Consider the following 25426-nt stretch of genomic DNA (forward strand, 5'->3'; position numbering starts at 1 on the left):
GTCAAGTCTACGATAAGCTTTAAATTCCTTTTTTCTTTTTCTTTTTTAACTAAAGTAAGCACATCCAGTGTCAAATACTAAGGAACTTACCTCCACTTTTTCATGCATGGCCAGTGATCAATGACCCCTTCTAGGATTACAGGCTTCTGTGTAATAAGAAAGTTCTTTCTGAAATGCTCAAGGGAGGGGCAGTTGAGAGTTGGAACAATGGTGCCTACATTCAGGATGGGGGTGAGTGGGCAAGGAATTTTCTGTAAATAAAGAATAACATTTATATGTTACCAAAACTTCTGTTTAAATCTCACATAATATGTACACATGGAATGGTGTTAAACACATATGTATGTTTTTTTGTTTTGTAATTATAAGTTAGAAGATTTAAACCACAACAGTGAAACAAGAAACTTTGAATGGAATCAAAATAATAGAGGGGATGTTGCATATACCGTACCTCCGGGATTTTGCCATTTTCTGGTTCGACTTCCCATTCTTTCCCTTCATTTTCTATCGGTCTCTTCTGTCTCCTAGGCAAGTGACCTAGATGACAGCCAAAAGATCATTTTTTTTATTGTGGACGGTTGGAGCAGGTCACAAAAAAGTCAAAGGTATACAGCAAACCTAGTAAGTAGGTAAAAAAGACCCTCAAGCCACTATAGATACACTTTTAACCACTTAAGGACAGCCCCAGGTACATTTACTGCAGCAGGGTGGCCCTTAAGCGTGAAATCACGTACCTGTACATGATTTTATAGATGGGCTCTAGGGGGCGCGCACGTGCCACCAGAGCCACGCTAACGCTGTGATTGGACATAGCAAGAGCCAATCAGCGGGTCCGGCGGCTGCGATGGCCGCCGACCACCCGCAATCAAATCAGGAGAATGACAGAAAGGAGGTCTGCCTATGTAAACAAGGCAGCCCGCCGTTCTGTCAGACAAGGAGAGAGATCTTGTGTTCCTGCTAATCAGCAACACAGATTTCTCTCTTCCTGCAGTCAGTCCATTCCCCCCCACAGTTAGAAAGCATACCCTAGGAAAACACTTAACCCCTTGATCGCCACTATTAACCCCTTCCCTACCAGTATCATTTATACAGTAACAGTGCATAATTTTTAGCATTGATCACTGTATTGGTGTCACTGGTCCCCAAAAAGTATCACTTAGTGTTAGATTTGTCTGCCGCAATGTCGCAGTCCTGCTAAAAATTGCTGATTGTCCCAATTACTGATAAAAACAATAAAAAAAATAAAATAAAATAAAAAGATCATAAATCTATCCCATAGTTTGTAATTGCTATAACTTTTCAAACCAATCAATATACGCTTTTTGGGATTTTTTTATTTACCAAAAATATGTAGCAGAATATAAATTGGCCTAAACTTTTAAAAAATTTTAATTGGATGTGTTTCATAGCCGAATTTAAAAAAATGTATATATTTTTTTTTAAAAAATTGTCAGTCTTTTTTTGTTTATAGGGCAAAAAAAAAACCAGCAGAGGTGATCAAATACCACCAAAACAAAGCTCTATTTTTTGGAAAAAAGGACATCAATTTTATTTGGGTAGAATGTTGCACAAGCGCGCAATCATCAGTTAAATTAACGCAGTGCGGTATCGCAGAAAAAAATAGCCTGGTCATTAAGGGGGTAAAACCTTCCGGTGCCTGTCAAAACCAGGTGCCTGCTCAACCCCCCCCCCCCCCCCCAAAAAAAAGCGCTATTTAGAGAAGAGGAGGGGGCCTTAAAGTGGAACTTCCCCTTTTGGGTGGAGCTCTGCTCTAAATTGTATATTTCATTAATGGTTAAATATTTAAATGACTACTCCATCAGATACCCCCTTGTGATGGTTGTAGCAGGTGGATGGAGCTGAGAAAACCATGACATTCCAAAATCAATACTGGCATCAGATGGGATACCTGTTCTCTTCTGTGATTCTTCAGAGTTATGTGCTATTCTCAGTTCAGTGATAATTTTTTTGATCACATTGTTGATGATCTCAGCTCCCAGAAGCAGCGCCATGTCACATACCAGCAGGGCCTCCTCCTCTGGCCTCTCCATCAGCTCTGCACAGCCACATATGCTCACTACCTTAAACAGGCAGCCATAGGAGTAAGCAGTCCTCCAGTCCCGGGAAACATCCCTCCAGTTACATCCATTCAGTTTCTCCCAGCTGAAGTCCATAATAAGTTCCCCCAGCTGCCTACACTGTGCCATGTCACCATTATAAACACAGGCAGCGGCCTTCTTCACACAGTGGGCAATAGGTGTATCCACCTCTGGGCCCATATCTGCTGGGAATTCCTCTAGGCATTTGGGAAGCACTGCTTTTACCCGAGGCCACAGTAGGCTCTGCATCACCCGGCTGCTGGGTTCTCTCCACACTACTTCACTGCATCCAATAGGAACAAACAGATGATGCTATACTTGTCTGCATGAAAATTGGGGCCTTCCATTGCAGATAGCCTATGAAGGAAAAATAAAGAAAATATAATAAGTGTTATCCTTTTCTAGAATAAAATTCAGTTCAAATGATCAAACCCAGCTTTTATTTTATTTCCTTGCAATGAGAAAGAAGCCCATCAGCACCCCGATGCTCCCTGTTAAAGAGAACCTTTGCAGGAAAAATATGGAGGTTGCCAATTTAGACCTCCATCTAAAACTACTAGTTGCTTGGCTGCCTCCAATTTCAATACTTCATGTTAAAGTAATTTCACCAGTCATTGTCAAAACCTTCCAATCTGTATTTTTTATTAAAATACCAACTGGTGATCTTAAACATCCTTGTTTGGGTACTTCCTGTTACAGGGTGACAACGCTCTGTACCTGTTTCCCAACTATGCTTCTGCATTGTTCCATGGGCTTCTAAAGGAGGCTACAAATAGCGGTTTCAATGCACATTATGCAAGCATGCTCCATACTGTTGTCACAATCAGGAAACCCATACTAAAAAATCCCATGCAGCCATTACTGTGCATACATGTAGGAGAGCAGCAGCACTAATATGCAACAAATTGTGAAAACAAGTATAAAAAAAATCACAACTGTTTATATACAGTAACTTGATGTAATTAAGACCAGTCACTGCTGTGCTCTCTCCTAGTGCAGGCTGGCTAGTCTTGTCTCTGTCCCCTCTGTTATTTTCTGCAGGCAGCTTGTAGTGGGTGGAGCCTGTTGGGTCCGTGCCACAATTCTGTTCTCTTCACAATCTGTGTACAGCACAGTGATAATGTCACTGTTTCTTTTACAAGGTAATACATTTGGACCACGCAGAGATTTATATTGTTTGCAGTTGTTGAGGAATGTAAAGGCCTAGTCCATCTTTCTGACTCTATCTTATGTTTGCTTGCCTCATCGCTAGCTTTGTGAACAGGCATGAGTATTTGCGGCTGTCAAAAGCATGTCATTACAGTGTTTGGGCTCAGCGGCGGCTGCTGCTATCCGCATGCAGCTGTCAATCCCATGAATCAGTGGATTCCTGCAGCTGGGGTTCACACCATAGTGAAACGCCCATGAGAATGCAGCCTAATGCCCCGTACACACGTGCAGATTATCTGCAGACTTTTGTCTGCAGACTTACCAAAACCATATAATATGAGGTCAAACCTAAACACTTTCAATTTGTATGCAATCCGGCAGGCCCTTGCACTACATAGAAAAGGTAAGTCTGCAGACAAAAGTCTGCAGATAATCTGCACGTGTGTATGGGGCATAAAGCTTGGTTTACACCTATGCAGTTTGCTTTTTGATCAGTTTCTGCTGCTGCCATGATCCTGGTATTAATCTTTTGCCATCAGATGTTTATATACGTACATCTGCATAATGTATATACAGTATGTAGTACATTCTCTCTGCTTACATGGGCTTGTTGGATGCACAGCAGGTCAGGTGTCCCCAAATTTTTCTTTCTAAGTGTTAGCAACTATGGATGATGTCACAGCATATGTCATTTATTCTTTACTTTCTCGGCACCATAACAGCAGGTCCCATATCTCCATACAGAGCTGGGATGTAGACAACGCAGTAGCCTGTACATATCACGCACAATACACTGATCATGGCTGCAATGCTTTGCAGGCTTCAAGTGGTAGTAAATCCAGAAAAATAAAAAAAATTTGGGCCTCCAGCAAAGTAATGTAATCATGTGATTATATACATTGCACATTGTGAAAGACTAAGGCCCCTTTCACACTTGTGTGACCTGAAAGTCCCGCGACTTTGACGACGTGAAGCCATTCCTGTGTAATCTTGAATGGTCTAAGTCGAGCCAAAGTAGTGTAGGGCTTTGAAGTCGCACAGATACGAACAGTACTCTTTGGAAATCATGGGGTACGACTTGTCCTGCCACTTTGCAGTCCCAAGTTGCAGGACACGTGGCACAAGTGTGAAAGGGGCCCTCCGGTTTTGTGCTGTCACTTCTGACAGAGCTTCATTCTTCACCCAGTTTTCACAGGGTTTAATGGCCAAGCTACGATAAAATGACTTCCATGCATGCGCATGGAAGCCATGATCATGGCACAGCTCACTTAATACGTCGTCCTTTCAGAGCGCAGTGTGCATGCACCGGAGATGTCACAGTCTGCAAAACATACGTATATCTCCTAAATGGTGCACATTTAGTAGATATTCATTTTATCCACAGGTACAGGCTTTATTATAAGCTTACCTGTAAGTAAAAGCAACAAAGCTGAGTTTACAACCACTTTTATTGTAAAAATGTAATATATGCACTTTTTTATTTTAATAATGTGGGGCATTGATTTTTATTCTTGCAAAAGTGAATGAATTTTCATGAGTTCTTGCCTGGAGCAGGAATGTCAAATTCAATTTTATTTCGGGCCGTATCAGCATTACAGTCACCCTCAAAGGGCCAGTTGTACCTGCAAGACTATATGGATGTATCTACTCTTTATGATATTAAATAATTGCCTCTGCATTCAAGTTTTACTGGTTTTAGCAATAACTTAGGCTGTGAAGGGCAGGTGCAGACCGGCACGGACCCACTCACAGTTCCTCCAGGAAGAAGCCGGGGGGCAGAGCTGCAGAAGAGGTGTGAGGGCCAGATTTGGGCTGCAGGCCTTGTGTTTGACACATATCGCCTAGAGCAGGGGTGTCAAACTCTATTTCATCACGGGGCGCATCAGCAGTATGGTTGCCCTCAAAGGGCCGGTTGTATCTGGGGAGCGCTATGTACCGAGTGCAAGGTTCAGAAGTTCATTACTTGCAGGGTTCAGGACTACGCTATGTACAGACTGCAGAGTTCATGAGTGCGCTACATACAGAGTGCAGCATTCAGGAGGGTGTTATGAACTGAGTGCAGAGTTCAGGGGGTGCATTATTTGCAGAGTTTAGCACTATGTTATTCACAGAGTAAAAGGTTCAGGAGTGCACTACGTACAGAGTGCAGGGTTCCAGAGGGCGTTACGTACAGAGTGCAGGGTCCAGAGGTGCGCTGTGTATGGAGTGCAGGGTCCAGGGGTGCACCGAGTTTGTAACCCCCAACCCCACTCCCCATGAAGCTTCCTCGCATCTCTTTCACCTACCTGGCCTGGCTCTGGTACCTCCCTGTGTAGGTGGCTCTACTACCTGTGTATTTGCAGGGAGATCTTTCTGTCTCTTAGATTCTGGAGCTTCGGTCCCCGCTGAGCCCTACCGGGAGTGCCTCCAGGAGTCTGTTAGATCTGGGAGCCGCTGAGAGCAGAGATGTCCCTTGTAAACAAAGAAGGCTTCTGTATTTACAAGTGACAGCGGAGGGTGAGAGCCAGAGGTGGCAGAATGGAGTTCCTGCTGCAAAACTGAGTGTGAGGGCCACATGACAAGGCCAGGAGGGCCACATTTGGCCAGTGGGCCTTGTGTTTGACATAGGTGGCCTAGAGTGTGGCTTTAACCACTTGCCTACTGGGCACTTTTACCCCCTTTCTGCACAGGCCAATTTTCAGCTTTTAGTGCGGTCATGCAACACTGTACTTATATGAAATTTTTATTCTTTTTTTTTTCACACAAATAGAACTTTCTTTGGTGGTATTTATTCACCACTGTGTTTTTTTTTTTTTTTTGCTAAACAAAGGAAAAAAAAAACTCTTAGTTTGTTATAAAATTTGCAAGCAGGTAATTTTTCTCCTTCACTGATGAGCACTGATAATCAGGACACTGGTGATCATTGCAGATGTCCCCTTTCACACTAGCCAATTACTGTCTCTCTCCTCATGCTATGACAGCATGAGGAAAAGAATGCCGATAAACGGCAAGCGTGTTTACATCATGATCAGCTGTGATTGGATACAGCTGATCACATGGTAAAGAGCCGCTGTGATTGGCCCTTTACCTCAATCTCTGATCAGCTGTGACTGAAGGACACATTTATCACAGCAAGTGCCCCAGCAGACGCGATCACGGGAGGATGTCATATGACACCTTCCCAGAACTGGCAGACTGCTCTGTAGTTGTTTTGCTTTAGCGACTACTGCAACTCCTTCCTCACTGGCCTACCCTTACACAGGCTATCCCCCCTTAAGTCCATCATGAATGCTGCTGCCAGACTAATACACTATACTAACTGATCAGTGACTGCTGCCCCTCTCTGACAATCTACCCACCGGCTTCCCCTACCCCACTGTATAAAATTCAAAACACTAACCACAACATATAAGGCCATCTGCAACATCACCCCCAGCTACATCACCAACCTCATCTGCAGATATTGCCCAAATCGTCCTTTCTGCTCCTCCTGCCCTCTAGCTCCCTTGTTACCTCCTCTAATGCTCGCCTACAGGACTTTTCCAGAGCCTCTCCCATCCTCTGGAACTCCCTGCCCCAGTATGTCTGGTCAGCTTCTACCCTGTCCACCTTTAGGCGATCCTTGAAAACGCACTTATGCAGGGAAGCCTACTCCACCTAAGAACTGTACCTGAGCCACCTCCATCAGATCATCCCCCCACAATTATTACCATTTGTACCACCTACCCACCCCTTTATATTGAAAGCTCCATGAGCAGGGCCCTCATATTCCTTCTGTATTGTACTATCCCCTTTTTTACAGTAAAGTGCTGCGTAAACTGTTGGCGCTATATAAATCCTGCATAATAATTACAGTAGGCAAGTGGTTAATTGCAAATTAATAAGGGAAGTCAGTAGATTAAAACAAACTGTGCAGCTCTGGGTAAAGTTGAATAATACCCTTGCTATAGGTCAGTGATGGCGTGCCACAGCTGGCACCCAGAGCCCTTTTCTGTGGGCATGCGAGCAGTCCGTGGATTGCAGGTAGAGGGAGATCCATAGAGAGTCCAGGTTTGTGGCGGCTGGAGAGCGGCAGCAAACAGCAGCGAGGTTGAGGTGCGGGAATCTTTCTGCACATGGCAAATGAGTGGGCACCCCCACAGCCTCCACAGGGAAGGTGAACAGATGGGCCTGAGAGCCCAGGAGGGAGAAAAGAACTTCACCGCCTCCTTAACCACCGAAGAGGTGAGCAGCGGACACAGCATCCCCGGTGCCCTCCAGAGCCTGGACTCCTCAAACCTCTTCTCCACTAAAATATCAACAGTAAGGCCCAGAGAACAGGCTGACTGAGGGCTCGGAGGACGAGGACAGGCGAAACGCAGGCTGCGAGCTCGGAGGACGAGGAGGGGCGGAAAGTAGGGTGCGAGCTCGGAGGACGAGGAGGGGCGGAAAGTAGGCTGCGAGCTCGGAGGACGAGGAGGGGCGGAAAGTAGGCTGCGAGCTCGGAGGATGAGGAGGGGCGGAACGCAGGCTGAGAGCTCGGAGGATGAGGAGGGGCGGAACGCAGGCTGAGAGCTCGGAGGACGAGGAGGGGCGGAACGCAGGCTGGGAGCTTGGAGGACGAGGAGGGGCGGAATGCAGGCTGCGAGCTCGGAGGACGAGGAGGGGCGGAATGCAGGCTGCGAGCTCAGAGGACGAGCGGAATGCAGGCTGCGAGCTCGGAGGACGAGGAGGGGCGGAACGCAGGCTGAGAGCTCGGAGGACGAGGAGGGGCGGAACGCAGGCTGCGAGCTCGGAGGACGAGGAGGGGTGGAACGCAGGCTGGGAGCTCGGAGGACGAGGAGGGGCGGAATGCAGGCTGCGAGCTCAGAGGACGAGCGGAATGCAGGCTGCGAGCTCGGAGGAGTGGGAAGCGCAGGCTGCGAGCTCGGAGGACGAGGAGGGGCGGAACACAGGCTGCGAGCTCAGAGGACGAGGAGGGGCGGAACACAGGCTGCGAGCTCGGAGGAACGGAACGTAGGCTGCGAGCTCGGAGGACGAGGAGGGGCGGAACGCAGGCTGCGAGGGAGCAGCTGGAAGGAACAGAGCAGAGAGGCACATGGAGAACGGCATGGAAGGTACCGGGCATGATCATACACAGACCTACCTGCAGAAAGAACCTGGAAGGGGGGCAGAACAGGGACAGAGCAAGAGGTCTCTCATCTTCCCTCCCCCTCACTCTCAGCCCCCCCAGTTTCTCTCACACCCACCCCTGAGCAGTGCTGGGTGTGACTGCTGCCCCTTGAGGATGGGGATTACTGGGGGCTCAGAGTGAGGTGCACAGGTAAGAGGTGAGGGGGTGAAGCACCTGCCAAGGACTGTGTGTGCTCTCCTCCCGGGGATCGGACATATGGTGGGGTGAGTTCTGTACCCCCCCTCCTCGACAGTCACATGACCTCTGACACGCCGCTCTCTACACCTGTTGCAGATTTGGCACTCGGGCTCAGGAAGGTTCGCCATCACTGCTATAGGTGAAGGCCATTCTAGTACTTCATGAAGGCAGACTGAAAAACTCTCAGGATGTTGCCAAGTGAGGCCCAGCTGGTACTGCTCAGCTCCACCATCACAGAATTACGCTCCTTCTCCCTCTGATCTCAGTGTTTGAGAGCTGGCTCCTGTGATAGTGGAGGTAAACGACAACAGATAGACCTCACTTAGCAATGTCCTGGCTGTTTTCCAGTCAGGCTTCATGAGGTAAATAAATGGCCTACATCTATAACAAGGGCATTAGTCAGATCTGCACAGATTGGTTATCTACAGACCCCCCCTCACCTGTACAGGCGCCGTACCCCTTTATATAATAGTGTATATACTATCCCAGACCTGACTGCCTCTCACTATACACTCCTCTTCATAATAATAAGCTTCTCAGCCCATGAATGATCATCTATATTCCATCATAAACCTCCATAATGCACACCTCCACTTCCCAGAGCGCGCTAGTCCATCATGTGACCACACCCCCAGCTCCTATTGGCTGCTGAGCTGAGTGTGTGCCTCGCTGGAGATATGTGTGCTGTATAATGCAGCTTTGTTTCACAATATCACGAAGAAAGTGTCACACTGATTAAACTCCTGATACTACGATTAATTCAACTTTATTTTAGAAAATATATCTTGACCCCCGCACAGCTATCTTTCCCAAAACACAGCTCCGCTGTCACGTGTTGGAACTTACTTCCGCCAGTAGACTGGGACTTTTGGAAGGGTAGGAAGTCACGTGGGGAGCAGGGGGCGTGGAGAGAGAGACTCCGTCACATGACGGGGGCCTTCAGCGCGATACTGTGGAGTGTTCCGTGAAAAATCCATACCCGTGAGAAAACCATACCCTCGTCACTTCCGGTTCCGCTACGGAGGGTATGGATTTCTCACGGTAGTTAAACTTGCGGCGCTTACATTAAAACAGCTCATCTGAAACGTAAATCATCTCCGCTCTTCGCCCTGTCACTGCCCTCATCTCCGGTAATAAATATAAAAGCGGATCACGGAGCCACGATCGCCGTCACAATTACATCACATACACCCGCCACCGCTTTTATATTTATTACCGGAGATGAGGGCAGTGACAGAGCGAAGAGCGGAGATGATTTACGTTTCAGATGAGCTGTTTTAATGTAAGCGCCGCAAGTTTTACATTAGACACAGTGCCGTGAGAATTTCATGCCCACCGAGCATGCGCACTTGTCTAATTCTTTAATGTTCAATCACGTATCCGGGGCTCTGAGCATGCGCACTGCTGCGCTGCTCAGCTGTTTCAGCCCGGAAGTGACGAGGGTATGGTTTCTCCACGGGGTATGGTTTTTTAACGTTACAGGTGAAGTGAGCGGAGTGAGATTACAGGTGAGTCTAGCGGGCGGGGGATCACGTGAGCACCTTACGGGGTAGCAGCGCTGGGCGTGACGTCACCAGCCTGGTAATCAGTGAATGGCAGGATGGAGGGGTGCAGAGTGCTGTGTAAGAGATGGGCATTTTATATGTAGAGTGGAAGCTGCAAGATTATATTACACCAGAGTGTCAGAGGTACTTGTTGCCTGCCATAGAATTCCCAGGCTGCAGTTACACAATACAGATGGAGAAAGTCAAACTTTTTTTTATTTCCATTTTGGATAGAGTATAGGATGGTTATAACTAGTGATCGACCGATATCAGATTTTCCTTGCCGATACCTATATTTTGGCCATTGCATATCAGTTTCAGCCAATATTTTCATACATTTAAAAAAACTTTTTTTTTTTTATCACTTGACAGGTACTCTTGTGGAGAAATCTGGGGGATCTAAAAGACCCCAAACCCCTCCTCTGCACTTAAAAGCATTAAAAACACCAAGTTTGGCTGTTTTGAATGCTGTCATTTTTTTTAATCTGGCGCCAGTAACCGGAAGTGATTTTGGGTTTTTGCATGTAGACCCGATCAGAGCCGAATGTGGCTTTGATTGGGTCTTCAGCGGCTGTGCAGGTGGGACGGGAGACCTGGGCGAGGGGGGGGGACGTCCCCTCCCGCTCCTTGTAATGACAGCCAAGCGGCTTCTCAGTCGCATTGGTTGTCATTACAAGACAGCCAACCATCAGTTATGGACGCCGGTACCAGGGTGAAGCCTCTAGCTGCAGGCATCTCTCCGGTACAAGCTCTTTCTAAAATATCGGTAACCTCTGGGGCGATTCCAATATATCAGGGAAAGTGCATTTCGGCTTTGCCGATAATCGGTCAATCTCTAGTTATAACCCCTGTCAGATTTCTTTTTCCCATCTGTCCTATTGAGATTTACCTTCCCATCCTGTCCCACAGCCAAAACTGGAAGTGAGAGATAATCACAAGAACTAGTGTCCCCGTTGGAAGATTTCCACTCTATTCCTGTACCGATGACAACCCAAAAATTTAGATTTTCTTTTTCTTGGCGATCATGATAAACAGGACAGAGAGAATGAATCTCCCTAATTGGGACACAGACAGCAATATAAACTGATCGGTGTTCTAATCCCTCTCCACTCTATCCAAAACTAAAAAAAATTTTTTTTTTGCCTTTTAGATGTACTTCAGAATGGGACCCCAACTAGTGATGAGCTCAGGCATGCTTGGATTAGGATCTGAACCCACTCATAGGAAGCAGTTAACTGTAAGGACCAATCATCTATCTGTGACCTGGGACATAGCATCACATATACGTGCCCTTTGTATAGATTTGGCTGCAGGGAATACCCCAGCAGCAGATGATTGGTCTGTACAGGTGACAACTTCCTACCCCTGGGTTCAGATCCTAGTCTGAGCACACCCAAGCTCATCAGTAACCCCAATATAGAAAATGGAACGTTTTCAGGGCCCGATCACACCAGCACACGGTGCAGAAAGGACACATTTCCCACACAAAACGAGAACACGCTGCCCCGATTAGGCCCCTTTCAAACATGCTTTCTGATCAGGTCCGCCAGTCAGTTTTTCAGGCGGACCTGGACAGATGCTCCATGCACCTCTATGGAGCGGTGGTTCTCAGCGGTGACATGTCTGCTGACACCCCTGCTGCTATCTGATCCTGTCCGTGAAATCCAGACAGATGAAACCCTATTTTCCATCCATCTGGAGGATCGGATCAAAAGAAAACGTAAAGGCGGTCCGTTTTCATCTGATTTCCCATAGAAGAGAGCGGGGATCTGACAGGTCCATCTCCGCACAGTGAGCGGAGAGGGAACTATCACCCACCTGCTGAGCGGGAATCAGCGAATCTATTCTCCGCTGAGCAAAACAGAGTCCGCTGGGTGGAAAGCCCGTGTGAAAAGGACCCCTAGAGACACACCGGTGCCATTAAAGTGTTACTAAACCCACAACAGTAAAATCAGTCTGTATATGCAGTAAAGCATGCTTGTTATACTCATTGTGTAACCTAAGGGGTTAATCCTCAGCATTGTGTAAAAAGATTGTTTGATCCTGTCTTCTCTGATCCTCCCCTTCTTCCAGTCTGGGATCTATCTCTCGATAGAACAGAGCCTTGGGAGAACTCTGCACGTGCTCAGTTAGGTGTATATTGCTAAAGAGTTTTTTTTTTTTTTTTTGCTTGGGAGAGTGCATGTGATCAGCCCATGGCCAATTAGCACTGTCTAGACAGAGGGTCAGGGGTCCTGCATCCTGATAGGACAGTCAGAGGAGAATGAAAGCTTCTCCAACAAGCTTTAAACTGGACACTGATAGAGCAGTCTTTTGACTTCTATCTGCTAATGAGAAAAGGTATTTGGCAGTTTTCTATTTACTAAAATATTTGCTTTTCTGTGTACTGTGGGAGACCAGATATAGTAAATGCAGGGTCCTGGGTTTAGTAACACTTTAACTTTTAATGACACTCCAAACACATCTAACAAACGCAGTGCATTTGCAGCCACCAAACCGCATAGTACCATGCAGTTTGGTGTGGCGCGATATATTAACTACCTCAATACTGGGCACTTAAACCCCCTTCCTTCCCAGACCAATTTTCAGCTTTTAGCGCTGTTGCAATTTGAATGACAATTGCGCGGTCATGCAACACTGTACCTCAACCAAATTTATGTCATTTTTTCCCCACAAATAGAGCTTTCTTTTGGTTGTATTTGATCACCGCCAGGTTTTTTCTTTTTTGGTGCACAAATAAAAAAAGACCGAAAAGTTTGAAAAAAAAGTTTTTTGTTTAGGTTATAACATTTTGTAAATAGATATGTTTTTTCCTGCACTGATGAGCACTGATGACGCCGCACTGACAGGCACTGATAAGGAGACACTGATGGGGTGGCACTGATGGGGTGGCACTCATAGGCAGCACTGATATGCAGCACTGATGGGCACTGATATGTGGCACTGATAGATAGCACTGATATGCAGCATTGATGGGCACTGATGGGTGGGCACTGATAGGCAGCACTGGTGGGCAATAATGGGCACTGGTGGACGGCACTGATAGATGGCAATAACGGGCACTGGTGGGCAGCACTGATAGATGGCATTGGTGGGCAGCACTGATAGGGGGGCACCACTGGCAGGCTCTCTGAGCCCTGTTTGCCATCCCTGGTGGCCATGGTGGGCATCCCTGGTGGTCATGGGTGGGCATCCCTGGTGGCTCTAGTGGCATCCCCTCCCCCCAGGGCTGCACTGGTAATCAATCATCTGATTACCAGCACAGACCCCCCCTGTGATCAGTGAGTAATCAGAAATACTCACTGATCACCCCGGCTGCAGAATCAATCCTCTGCTCTTCTCCTCACTGACAGGATCTGTCAGGAGGAGAAGAGATCGAAGCCGTTACAATGGCTGTATTGACATTACATGACGGTTGTGATTGGCCCGCGGCGGCGCGATCTCTCCCCTTCTGAACGACGTTTCGGAACGTCCATTCAGAAGGACGAGACTCCCACCCGGCCGTATATGTACTATGGCCCGGGTGGGAGGTGGTTAAAGTTGCGTCTTCCAAACTTTTTGTGTGTTCCCATCCATTTGGCAGTCCATTGAAATTAATGAGCTGTCAAGAATGGAGTGTGCAAGAGTGCACACATTCTGGTGTGAACCGGTCCTAATTAGTGATCGACCAATATCGGTTTTTCATTGCCGATACCGATATTTTGGCCAATGCATATCGGTATCGGACAATATTTTCATACAAAAAAAAAACAATTTTTTTTTTTATTTGACAGGTACTCTTGTGGAGGCATCTGGGTGTCTAAAATACCCCAAACCCCTCCTCTGTACTTAAAAGCATTCAAAACGTGAAGTTCGGCTGTTTTGAATGCTGTCTTTTTTTTTTAAATCTGGCGCCAGACAGTACCCGGAAGTGAGGTCATGAGTGACCTCACTTCCGGGTTTTTGGATGGAGACCCAATCAGAGCCGAATGCGGCTTTGATCGGGTCTTCGACGGCCGTGCAGGCTGGTTGCCCGGGTCTCCCGGTGGGACTGGAGACCCAGGCGAGCCGCGGGAGGTGGGGGGGGCGCGACACCTCCCGCTCCTTGTAATGACAGCCGAGCAGCTTCTTAGCCGCATCGGTGGTCATTGCAAGACAGCCGACCGTCGGCTATAGACGCCGGTACCGGGGTGATGCCTCTAGCTGCAGGCATCACTCCGGTACAAGCACTTTCCCGAAATATCAGCAATATCGGCCCCCGATATATTGGCTTTGTCGATAATCGGTCGATCTCTAGTCCGAATACATGTTCAAGCAGAACTAAAGGTAAAAATACTTCCTAATGCCTCGTACACACGCATCGATTATTGGCCGGGAATTTTCGGCCAACGTCCGATCGGCCAATTTTCGGCTTGTTAGTATGATGCTTTCGACAACCGACTCTGACTTTCCGGCCGAATAAAATCTGGTGTGCAGGCTATAAAATTTTTGTTGGCCGTCAACACAACGGCCGATTTTCCATCAGTCAGTACAGATTTCGGCAGACAAAAATCTGATGAGCAAGTCTGGGCATGCTCAGAGAAGAAAAAACACACGGAAAGTAAACCAACACATGACATCACTTCTGAAGTAGATTTTTGTTGGCCGAGAAAATTCGTGTGCAGTCTAGGCACATTCCAACCAACAAAACACAACTCTGGACAAAAGTCGGACGATCGGTCGGCCGATAATCGTTGCGTGTGTACGAGGCATTAGTTCCATCAGTCTGATGTCTATAAAGTCCCTCACCAGCATCCTCCCCGATGTCTACCGGGTGCCAGTCTCATCCCTGCGGCAGCTGGAATGTATAGTGAGCTACACATGCCCAGCTCAGTGTACATCATTCTACATAGGATTGTGAACAAGCAGGTAAGTGGATTTTACTGCAATTAAGACGCTGCCTGTTAGCAATTTTTTTAAACTTTAGTCTCGTTTTAAATGTAGAAACCACACTCGCGTTTCCACACAAGCTAATGTTACCTAACATTTCAGCCACGTTTCTGAATGCCTCTTCTGTCCCGGGCCGTCTATTTATTGAGGGCATCTTGTTTTCTGAGCACATGCGCACACAGCACTCTAGCTGTGGAGTTATATTGTTTACATGGTGTCATAGTACCAGTAATCTGTAAATAATACATTCTTGCTAGGTGCACATGCGTGCTCATTGGTCTACCCGCAGAATCGTATTTTTTAAAGTGACGATAAACTAAGTAAGTTTGTATTCTTAACTCCAAAAACTCCCCTCTGTTACTCTAAACCCCATCCAAATCTCCAAATTCCCTTTTTGCTGTGATCTGAGTGGGTGGCTATGTTCCTTCTCCATGGTCCCGCTGTATGTAAGAATATGGCCACCCTTTCTTGCTCCCTCCTAACATGGACTATGGGATGTGTAATGTGCACAGAGCTGTGAATGCAACAAACATACCCTGCTTGTTCAAAGTAGAGAGGTTTGAGAGCTCACAGAGGAAGTTACAAGCAGGCAGATAAACGCAATTGGAAATGATTTAATAAAAAATAGATTATAGGACCATTAAGTAGTGAATGTGTTGGGATTATTTTTTAGGGTATTGTTTTTAGTGCCACTTTAGGCCCCATGCACATGGATGCATGACACTGTACAGCATTACATTTGTGCAAATTGTCTTTACAAAATTAAAAAAAAAAAAAAGTTTTCAAATCAAAAAACTGGTTGAAAAAACTTTAACCACTTAAGCCCCGGAAGATTTTACCCCCTTCCTGACCAGGGGGTATTTTGCGATTCGGCACTGCGTGACTTTAACGGACAATTGCGCGACGCTGTACCCAAATTAAATTGACATCCTTTTTTTTCCCACAAATAGAGCTTTCTTTTGGTGGTATTTAATCACCTGTGCAATTTTTTTTTTTTTTTTTTGATCATGCGCTATAAACAAAAAAAAAGCGATAATTTTGCAAAAATAACAATATTTTTCACATTTTTTTTTTATATGAAATTCCCAAAAAAAAAATGTAAAAATCAAAATTTTTTAACATTTTAGGTCAATTTGTTTTCTGCTACATATGTTTGGTAAAAAAATCGCAATAAGCGTATTTTGATTGGATTGCGCAAAAGTTAATGCGTTTACTAACAAAGGGAAAGATTTTTGTAATTTTTATTGTTTGTTTTTTTTTTTTTTTTTATTTTTTTTTGCGGGACTGCGACATTGCGGCGGACAGATCGGACCCTTGACTGACATTTTTGACACTTTTGGGGGTACCAGTGACATATGCACTGTTACTGTAAAAATGACACTGGCAGGGAAAGGGTTAACTTTATTAGAGAAGGAGGGGTTAAGTGTGTCCCTAGGGGCGTGATTCTTACTGTGCAGGGATGTGGCTTTTCATGTAACAGCAGAGATCTACAGTCCTACATGGCAGGACCGTATGATCTCTGCTGTTACACAGGGGAGAATGACAGGCGGCTGTGTTTACATTAGCCGCCTGCCTTTCTCCCTCTGTAACTGACGATCGCAAGTGACCGGCGGACATCGGGTCAGCCGGTCACACGCACGGGGATTAGAGTGAGCGAGCTGGGGCGGGAGCGCGCCTCCGGCGGCGCGCGCTCGCCCCCTATTGGCTCGCAGGCGAGTGACGTATCCATACGTCACTTTGCCTGCACGGGGCTGACCGCCGCAGTATATGTACTTGCTGCGGTCGGCAACCGGTTAATATTAACGCAGCTGATAAAAGAGAGTTACGTTTTAAAGTCAGAAGGCATTCTATGCATTAAGATAAAAAGCCTTTTGTGTGCAGCAGCCCCCCTAACAGTTACCTGAGGTCCCTCTCTGTCCAGCGATGTCCACGAGTGTCTCAGCTGTTTGAGATTCGCCTTCCTGATTGGCTGAAACACAGCAGCGGCACCAGTGGCTCATGCTGCTGCTGTCACGGGGCCTGTAGTAGGAGCTGTTGCTCCGAGGGCATAGCCTGCTATTCTCTGCCCGCCCGACTGTTTCTGCTCTTCGTCTTCCGGTGACGTCACTTCCGCTTGCGGTCCACGCTGGTTCGCTTCCTGGTGCACGGGACAACCACAGGAGCTGGACTCACCAACATGCAGCTCCGTGGACGGCACAGTTAACCACTTTAGTCCCGGAGGATTTGGCTGCTCAATGACCAGGCCCTATTTTGCGATTCGGCACTGCGTGATTTTAACGGACAATTGCGCGGTTGTGCGACACTGTACCTAAATAAAATCGAGGTCCTTTTTTTTTCCCCACAAACAGAGCTTTCTTTTGGTGGTATTTGATCACCTGTGCAATTTTTTTTTTTTTTTTTTTTTGCGCTATTAACAAAAAAAGAGCGACAATTTTAGAAAAAATAACTATTTTTCACATTTTTTTTATATGAAATTCTCAAAAAAAAAGTAAAAATCAAAATGTTTTAACATTTTAAGCCAATTTGTTTTCTGCTACATATTTTTGGTAAAAGAAATCACAATACGCGTATTTTGATTGGTTTGCGCAAAAGTTATTGCGTTTACTAACTATGGGAAAGATTTATGTCATTTTCATTTATTTTTTTAACTAGTAATGGCGGCGATCTGCGAAATGTTTTTTTTTTTTTTTTTTTTTTTTGCGGGACTGCGACATTGCGGCGGACAAATCGGACCACTGACCGACATTTTTGACACTTCTGGGGGTACCAGTGACATTACTACAGTAATCAGTGCTATAAATATGCACTGTTACTGTAAAAATGACACTGGCAGGGAAGGGGTTAACTTTATTGGTGATCAAGGGGTTAAATGATCCTAACTGTCAGGGGGCGTTGCTAGTGAAGTAACCACAGAGACAAACGATCCTGTATAGCAGGATCTCATAGCCTCTGTGCTTACTTCAGGGAGAATGACAGACGGCTGTGTTTACATCACGTGCAGGAGATCGCGAGTGGCCGGCAGCTACCCAGGGAACGAGCAGGGGCGCGCGCTCGCCCCCTACAGTCTCGTGGGCGAGTGACAGTCGCTTTGCCTGTAAGTGGCAGAGTGCTGCAGTAAATCTACGTGAGGTGGGGCTAAAGTGGTTAAAGGGAGGGATGAATTGAAAAACTGCCCCTCCCGCCTATTTCATTTGATGAGCCGATCACTTACATCCGGTGAGTTTTTTTTTTCTCCTGTGAGTTTTTAATATATTGTGCGACAATAAATTGCCTGTAATACTACACTTAGGTGGCGCTTCCTGTCTTTCTCTTTCTTCATTTGCATACATTCACCCAAACATATCATTGGCAGACTATGGCTGTACGCTGGTAACTGTGCATGCCATGGACTCAAACTATCTTCATCCAGGGGCGCAAATCCATCCCTGTACGCAAGTAAATACTTGAAAGTGTGGTTACCAGTATACAGCCACTGCCAATTTTTGATATGTACAGTGATGGCTGTATGCATACACCTTTTTACCGGCGGGCCAAGAGATACGCTCCTTATTAGCGGTGTACGGCCCTCTAAGCCCATGTGAATGAGCCTAACTTCTCTAGTACAGTTAGGAAAACGACAGTTGACATCTTTTTAGTTGCCGGGGGCAACATCACTGTTTCCTTTCTTCACATTGAACATATAAAGGTGTGGCAAGTCTCAGCCGTCTTCTGCTTTTCCCACACACAGGGTATAATGTAGTTTGAATAAGTAGCTATTAGAAGTTCTATTCCCTTGCTGGTTGGTGGAAGGTATTTTTAGAATTCTCTGCATTACAGATTTATAAGCACAGATGCTCATTTCCTCCCCTCCTGTATGAAAAGAGGCCTTGTTAAAGGAAAGCTTTAAAGTCCATATAAATATGTAGGAGTTTGCGTTGGGGCCTCCACCCTAGGTGGGAGCACTGACTAACCAAGCTCTTTAGCTAAGTAAATGACAGGTGTACATAAAGTGGAATTACCCTGTTAAGGAGCTGTCATCTGGATTTAACTTTTTTTTAGCTCAAGCTGATTTTATTAAAGAGGAAGAAATGTCTGCTTTTTTTTTTTTTTCTTTACCTGCAAATTAAAGGCATAATGTGTTAGTATGCATCGAATCTGACACTTACCTGCAAACAAAGCCTAGTGCTTTTCCGCTGGAGGGCGCATCCATCTTCCTTCCGGGTCCGCGGACTTCGGCTGTGCTACTGGCCGGAGCCGCGTGAGGTCACTCCCACGCTTGCGCCCAGGAGCGACTGGTCACGGCACAGGGCTCTGAAGAAACATCACGGGTGGGCATTCAGAGTGCATGTGCCGATGATGTTGATAAAGGAAAAGGAATTGGCAGCACTCCAGGTTGAGTCAAAATCAAGATTTATTGACTGGACATCCAAATAATGACAATCGTGACAAGGTAGATGCGTTTCACACACTGTGTGCTTAATCACAGTGTGTGAAACGCGTCTACCTTGTCACGATTGTCATTATTTGGATGTCCAGTCAATAAATCTGGATTTTGACTCAACCCGGAGTGCTGCCAATTCCTTTTCCTTTATCAAGTTTTCACGGAGGCGAGCCGGGGCATGCACCGGTGTGAGTCATCATGCAATTACACCACCTTGAGCAGTGAGTCCTTGTCTGTTCAATTGCCGATGATGTTATCGGCACAGTATGAAGTAAATATCTCCTAAAAGATATTTACAGTACCTATAGGTAAGCCTATAATATAATAAGGCTTACCTATAGGTACAAACAGTACAGGGAAGTTTACAACTACTTTAACTACTTCCGGCCTGCGCTATAGCCGAAAGACGGCTACAGTGCGGGCTCTAATTTCCGGGAGGCCGTCTTTAAACGGCCTCCCAGTGACAGGCTCCCCGCGAGCGCACATCGGGGAAAATCTGTGTTGGCCGTGTCCCTTGGATCAATCCAATCACAGATCGTGGTAAATGGCCAATCACAGCGGCCATTTACCACGTGATCGGACCATGCAATGAGAGATGATCTCATATGTAAACATATGAGATCATCTCTCATCGCCAGCTCTCCTTCCTCACAAAGACTGCGTGTGAGGAAGGAGCAGAGACGATCAGCGCTTAGGGGACAAAGAAAAATGTAATCAGGGCACTGATCACCAGTGCCCTGATTACAAAAGAGGTAAATAAAATAACACAAGTGCCCACAATTAGTGCCCATAGTGCTGCCAGTCAGTGCCCATCAGTGCCTGCTCATCTAGGCACTGATGGGCACTGACTAGCAGCACTATGGGCACTGATGGTGTTGTCCGGCAGTGCCGCCTCTCAGTGCCCATCAGTGCCGCCTCTCAGTGCCACCTATCAGTGCTCATCAGTGCGGCATATTAGTACCTCCTCATCAGTGCCCATAAGTGCCACCTCATCAGTGCCCATCAATGCAGCCTATCGGTGCCCATCAGCGCACATCAGTGAAGGAGAATTTTTTTTTTTTTTTTTTTTTTAAATTTACTCGCAGAAAATAAGAAAAACTTTTTTTTTTTTTCAAAATGTTCTGTCTTTTTTCTTTTTTTTTTGTAAGAAATAAAACACCCAGAGATGATTAAATACCACCAAAAGAAAGCTCTATTTGTGTGAAAAAAAATGATAAACATTTCATATGGGTACAGTGTAGCATGACCGCGCAATTGTCATTCAAAGCGTGAGAGCGCTGAAAGCTGAAAATTGGCCTGGGCAGGAAGGGGGTGAAAGTGCCCGGTAGGCAAGTGGTTAAGAATTGCATATACCAGTTACAAACAATAGGTACAAAAGTGAGGTAGGAAAATGCAATAAATATATTCTTCAAACTTGGTGAGGAAAGCAATCTAACGGATTGTAACATGATCATGTTAAAGCGGAACTAAACCCATCGTTCTAGGCTCGGTTCACACTGGGGTGATCTGTCAGGCGACTTTGTCCCCTGACATGTCGCGCTCCATTCAGTGCAATAGAACGGTTCTAATCGAGTCGCTCCGACTTAGAAAAAGGTTCCTGCACTACTTGGGGGCGAATTCAGAGTGACTTGCATTGACTTCTATTAAAGACAGGGCTTTTTACTGTGCTTATGGTGTGTTTTTCTTAGGTCATGTGACTCAAAAACATAACACGGGTGCAATATTGATGTATTCTTGCTGCATTTTCATTGCATTTCATTGAGGAAGTGCGTTTTTTGGTGCAGTGATTTTTTTTGAACTGACCAAAAATGCAGCAAGCCAGATGTTTTAACACTACAACAGAAGCGCAACAGACTAGAGTGAAGATATACATAGAATTTAAAGGGATGGAATTTTCTTGAGCTTTTTGTGCGCTAAAGGTGCTGATAATGGCAAACAATACATTTTCTATTCATTTAAATTCATGATATTAATTAAAAGGTCGAATATCATACAATTCTATATAAAAATTATATATATTTTTTAAAAACTGTATAATTTTCGGTTTCAGCCAAGTGCATCCTGAAGTTTCAGTTTTGGCTCCAAAATTTCCATTTGGTGCACCCAGTGGCAGCTCGTGCGTTGGGGGCGCCGGACGCATGGAGCTCAATGGGGTTTTTTTTTTTTTTAATCACCTGATTAGAGCCAGAGGCTCTAATAGGCTTCAGCAGAGGGTGGACCCGGGGCGCAGAGCAGTGCACCCCGAGCCCACCCATTGTGTGACAATAGCGAATGAAAATTAGCTATTGTCACACGTATCCTCCTCCTGGTCAATCAGAAAGCGGGTCTGAGACCGGCTTCCTGATTGGCCGAAAGGCAAACCCCATGCCATTGGCCGAGGAGGAGGCGGGAGAACTGAGGACTCGAGGAGATGCGGGGACTGAGGAGAAGCCGCCGCTGAAGGTAAGTGCACTGGTCTTGGGGGAGGGGGGCTTGGCACGCACACACGCTGGTCACTCTGCATTGAAAGGGGGCACGCTGGTCACTCTGCATTGAAAGGGGGCACGCTGGTCTCTCTGCATTGAAGGGGGCATGCTGGTCTCTCTGCATTGAAGAGGGCAGGCTAGTCACTGTGCATTGAAAGGGGGCACGCTGGTCACTGTGCATTGAAAGGGGGCACGCTGGTCACTGTGCATTGAAAGGGGGCACGCTGGTCACTGTGCATTGAAAGGGGGCACGCTGGTCACTGTGCATTGAAAGGGGGCACGCTGGTCACTGTGCATGAAAGGGGGCACGCTGGTCACTGTGCATGAAAGGGGGCACGCTGGTCACTGTGCATTGAAAGGGGGCACGCTGGTCACTGTGCATTGAAAGGGGGCACGCTGGTCACTGTGCATTGAAAGGGGGCACGCTGGTCTCTCTGCATTGAAAGGGGGCACAATGGTCTCTCTGCATTGAAAGGGAGCACGCTGGTCTCTCTGCTCCGCCACTGGGTGCACCTCTATTTTCTGTGCACAGCTGCACCAGATTTTGCACTCCAGTTTAAGTAAATCTCCCCATATGTCTATGCACACATAGGCGTTTAGTGCCATAAAAAAAGACTCACTGCCAGCACATCCAGGAGCAACAGCAGCTTTTTGGCAAAAAAAAAAAAACGCTAAACAGTGTTTAGCGCTTGAGTATTTTTTCATTTCAATTGCCAGAATAAATTATTATTCTAGCCAATCAAATAAATTACCACCCATAAGCTTAATGTGCCACACGCGTTTAGATGCATTTACAAGCATCAAGCATTTTTTCTGCCAAAATGCTGCTGCAAGCAAAGGCATCTAGGAGAGATGGCCAAATATCCAGGGTGCGGCCTGAATGAGGCAGGGGAAGGTGGAAAAGTAATAGGGAAGCAGAGAAGGTGGTGGATATGAATGCTCCATCACGGCTAAGGTGGTCCGGAAGCGCCCTCCTCCAAAATCCAATCTGTACGGCTCAGTTCACACTGCCGCGACTTGGGATCTGACTTGTGAGACCCCAAGTCGCGTGATATGTGAAATCCAATTTTAGTCAATGAAAGCTGTCTTAATTAGCACTACTGAAGTCGCTCTGACTTTAGAAAACGTTCCTGTACTACTTTAAGGCGACTTCGATCTGATATGTGCCTGTAGACTTTAATGGAAGCGCCGCCGTACCGAACCATTCCTACACCATACCATGCGGTACCAGCAGTGGAAAAGCACAAAAGCGAGCCGAGCCGTTCGGTTCCATGCAGTGGAAAAGCGCCATAAGGTGGGCAAAAAGGTTTGTTCCAGCCCTCTCCACCGTACACATTCCCAGGGTGGAAAACTGGCCGGTGGATTATCTTAGTTGGCAGACGTTGGACCAAGGGGAGTGGTCCCTACATCTGGAGGTGTTTCATCAGTTGTGTCTCCAGTGGGGCATCCCAAAGGTGGATCTGTTGGTGTCTCGGCTCAACAGAAAGGTGCAGAGGTTTGTGGCTCGGTCATGGGATCCTCTGGCTGACCCTACAGACACTCTGGTGGCCAGTATCATTTGATTTACGCCTTCCCTCCTCTCAAGCTTCTGCCTAGACTTCTATACAGGATCCAGGCAGAAGGGATTCCGGTCATCTTAGTGGCTCCCGACTGGCCTCGCCGGGCTTGGTACGCCGATCTGGTGCGGCTGGTCGCTGACGTTCCATGGAGGCTTCCTCTCGATCTGCTGTCCCAAGGACCAATCTTCCATCCTGCTTTACAGTCGTTGGCTTTGACTGCTTGGCTGTTGAATCCCAGGTGCTGATGGATAGAGGTTTGTCTGGGTCGGTGATTTAAATTCTGTTAAAAGCTAGAAAATCGACTTCTAGGAAGATCTACCATCGTACGTGGAAGACGTACATTGCATGGTGTGAATCTCTTGGGGTTCATTCTCGCTCTTTCTCGGTGGCTCAGATCTTGGCCTTCCTTCAACGGTTGGTTGAGCAGAAACTGGTCTTTATCAAGGGTTAGGTGTCGGCATTAGCGGTCTTCTTTCAATGGCCCTTGGCCACACACTCCCAGGTGCATACTTTTCTTCAGGGAGTTAAGCACTTGTCCCCTCCAGTGCATTCTCCCTTGCCACCTTGGGACCACAATTTGGTGCTCTGTCCTTCAGAAGCCTCCTTTTGAGAATCTTCGGGAGATTTCCCTGCTTACGCTGTCCCAGAAGGTGGCCTTCTTGGTGGCTATCACTTCTGCACGCAGGGTGTCGGAATTGGGGGCGTTATCCTGACCACCTTACTTGGTGATTTTCAGAGATAAGGTGATTCTTCTCCCTGTCCGTCGTTCCTTCCAAAAGTTGCCTCTGATTTTCATTTGAATAAAGACATTGTGTTGCCTTCCCTGTGCCCCAGGCCAAAACCTCAGAAGGAAATTGCTTTGCATGCCTTGGATGTGGTCTGGGCAATTAGGGTGTACCTGGCAGCTACAGAGTCTTTTAGGAAGTCAGACTCTCCCTATTTGTGCCTACGGATGGGCCTCGGAAAGGGTTGTCTGCTTTCTCTGCGACCGTTTCCAGATGGATCAGATAGACGGTCATTCAGGCCTATTCCATCAAGGGTCAGGTTCCTCCTTTCCCTGTCAAGGTGCACTCTACTCGGGCTCCCAGTGCCTCCTGGGCCTTCCTTTATCAGGGATCAGTGACGTGGGTTTGCAAGGCAGCCACCTGGTCATCTGTGCACACTTTCACAAAGTTCTATAAAGTGGATGTGTTGGCAACTGTGGATGCTTCCTTTGGCAGGTTTTGGAGGCTGCCGTGGACCTGGTCCTCTTTGAGGGTGTATTGTTTTTTTTAGGTGAGCTCCAGTTGTTTTGGTTAAGCTCCTGTTTACCTGGTTGGCTATAGTGAGCCTTGGGAATTTCTTTTTCAGTGTTCCCACCCCTCATGTTTAACACTGCTTTGAGACGTCCCAGTGGTTAAGAAGATCAGGAGCTGTGTCCGTCAATGAACAAAAGAGAAAATAGCATTTTTGACTTACCGTAAAATCCATTTTTCTGATGTTCTTTGACCGACATAGCACCCACCCCTCTGTGGAGTTGTAATTCTTCTGACACTGCTTGTAACAAAACTGAGTACCTATAGAAGAGAGAGGGAATATATCCCCTGGGACTGCCCATAGACATAGCCAGACTTTTTCTTCTGCCTAGTGTCCTACTCCTGTAGGGGGCAGTATAGAGAAATGGATTTTTACAGTAATGCCTCGTACACACGCAACGATTATCGGCCGACCGATCGTCCGACTTTTGTCCAGAGTGGTGTTTTGTTGGTTGGAATGTACCTAGACTGCACACTAATTTTTTCGGCCAACAAAAATCTACTTCTGAAGTGATGTCGTGCTGGTTTACTTTCCGTGTGTTTTTTTTCTTCTCTGAGCATGCCCAGTCTTGCTCATCAGATTTTTGTCTGCCGAAATCTGTATTGACTGACGGAAAATCGGCCGTTGTGTTGACGGCCAACAAAAATTTAATAGCCT

General features: G+C 46.6%; 2 protein-coding genes across 2 annotated transcripts in view; one reads left to right on the forward strand and one right to left on the reverse strand.

The window, feature by feature from the left end:
* Window positions 1–9125, reverse strand: part of LOC309559086 (lysine-specific demethylase 8-like) — a 32696-nt gene extending 23571 nt beyond the window's left edge. Inside the window, exons 1-4 of the mRNA XM_082262221.1 lie at window positions 9018–9125; window positions 1910–2456; window positions 452–537; window positions 91–251 (exon numbers count right to left, since the gene is read on the reverse strand). Coding sequence (XP_082118347.1) covers window positions 91–251; window positions 452–537; window positions 1910–2348 — 686 coding nt within the window. The 5' untranslated portion in view covers window positions 2349–2456; window positions 9018–9125. The remainder of the gene's footprint in view (window positions 1–90; window positions 252–451; window positions 538–1909; window positions 2457–9017) is intronic.
* Window positions 9126–9486: 361 nt separating this feature from the next.
* SNX8 (sorting nexin 8) overlaps window positions 9487–25426 on the forward strand; it is a 67288-nt gene continuing 51348 nt past the window's right edge. The window contains exons 1-2 of the mRNA XM_082261280.1: window positions 9487–9536; window positions 10060–10085. The gene's annotated coding sequence lies outside the window, so the exon portion shown is untranslated. The remainder of the gene's footprint in view (window positions 9537–10059; window positions 10086–25426) is intronic.

This window comes from Pelophylax lessonae (genome assembly GCF_965119305.1).
Source record: "Pelophylax lessonae genome assembly, chromosome: 6".
NCBI classification, from domain to species: domain Eukaryota; kingdom Metazoa; phylum Chordata; class Amphibia; order Anura; family Ranidae; genus Pelophylax; species Pelophylax lessonae.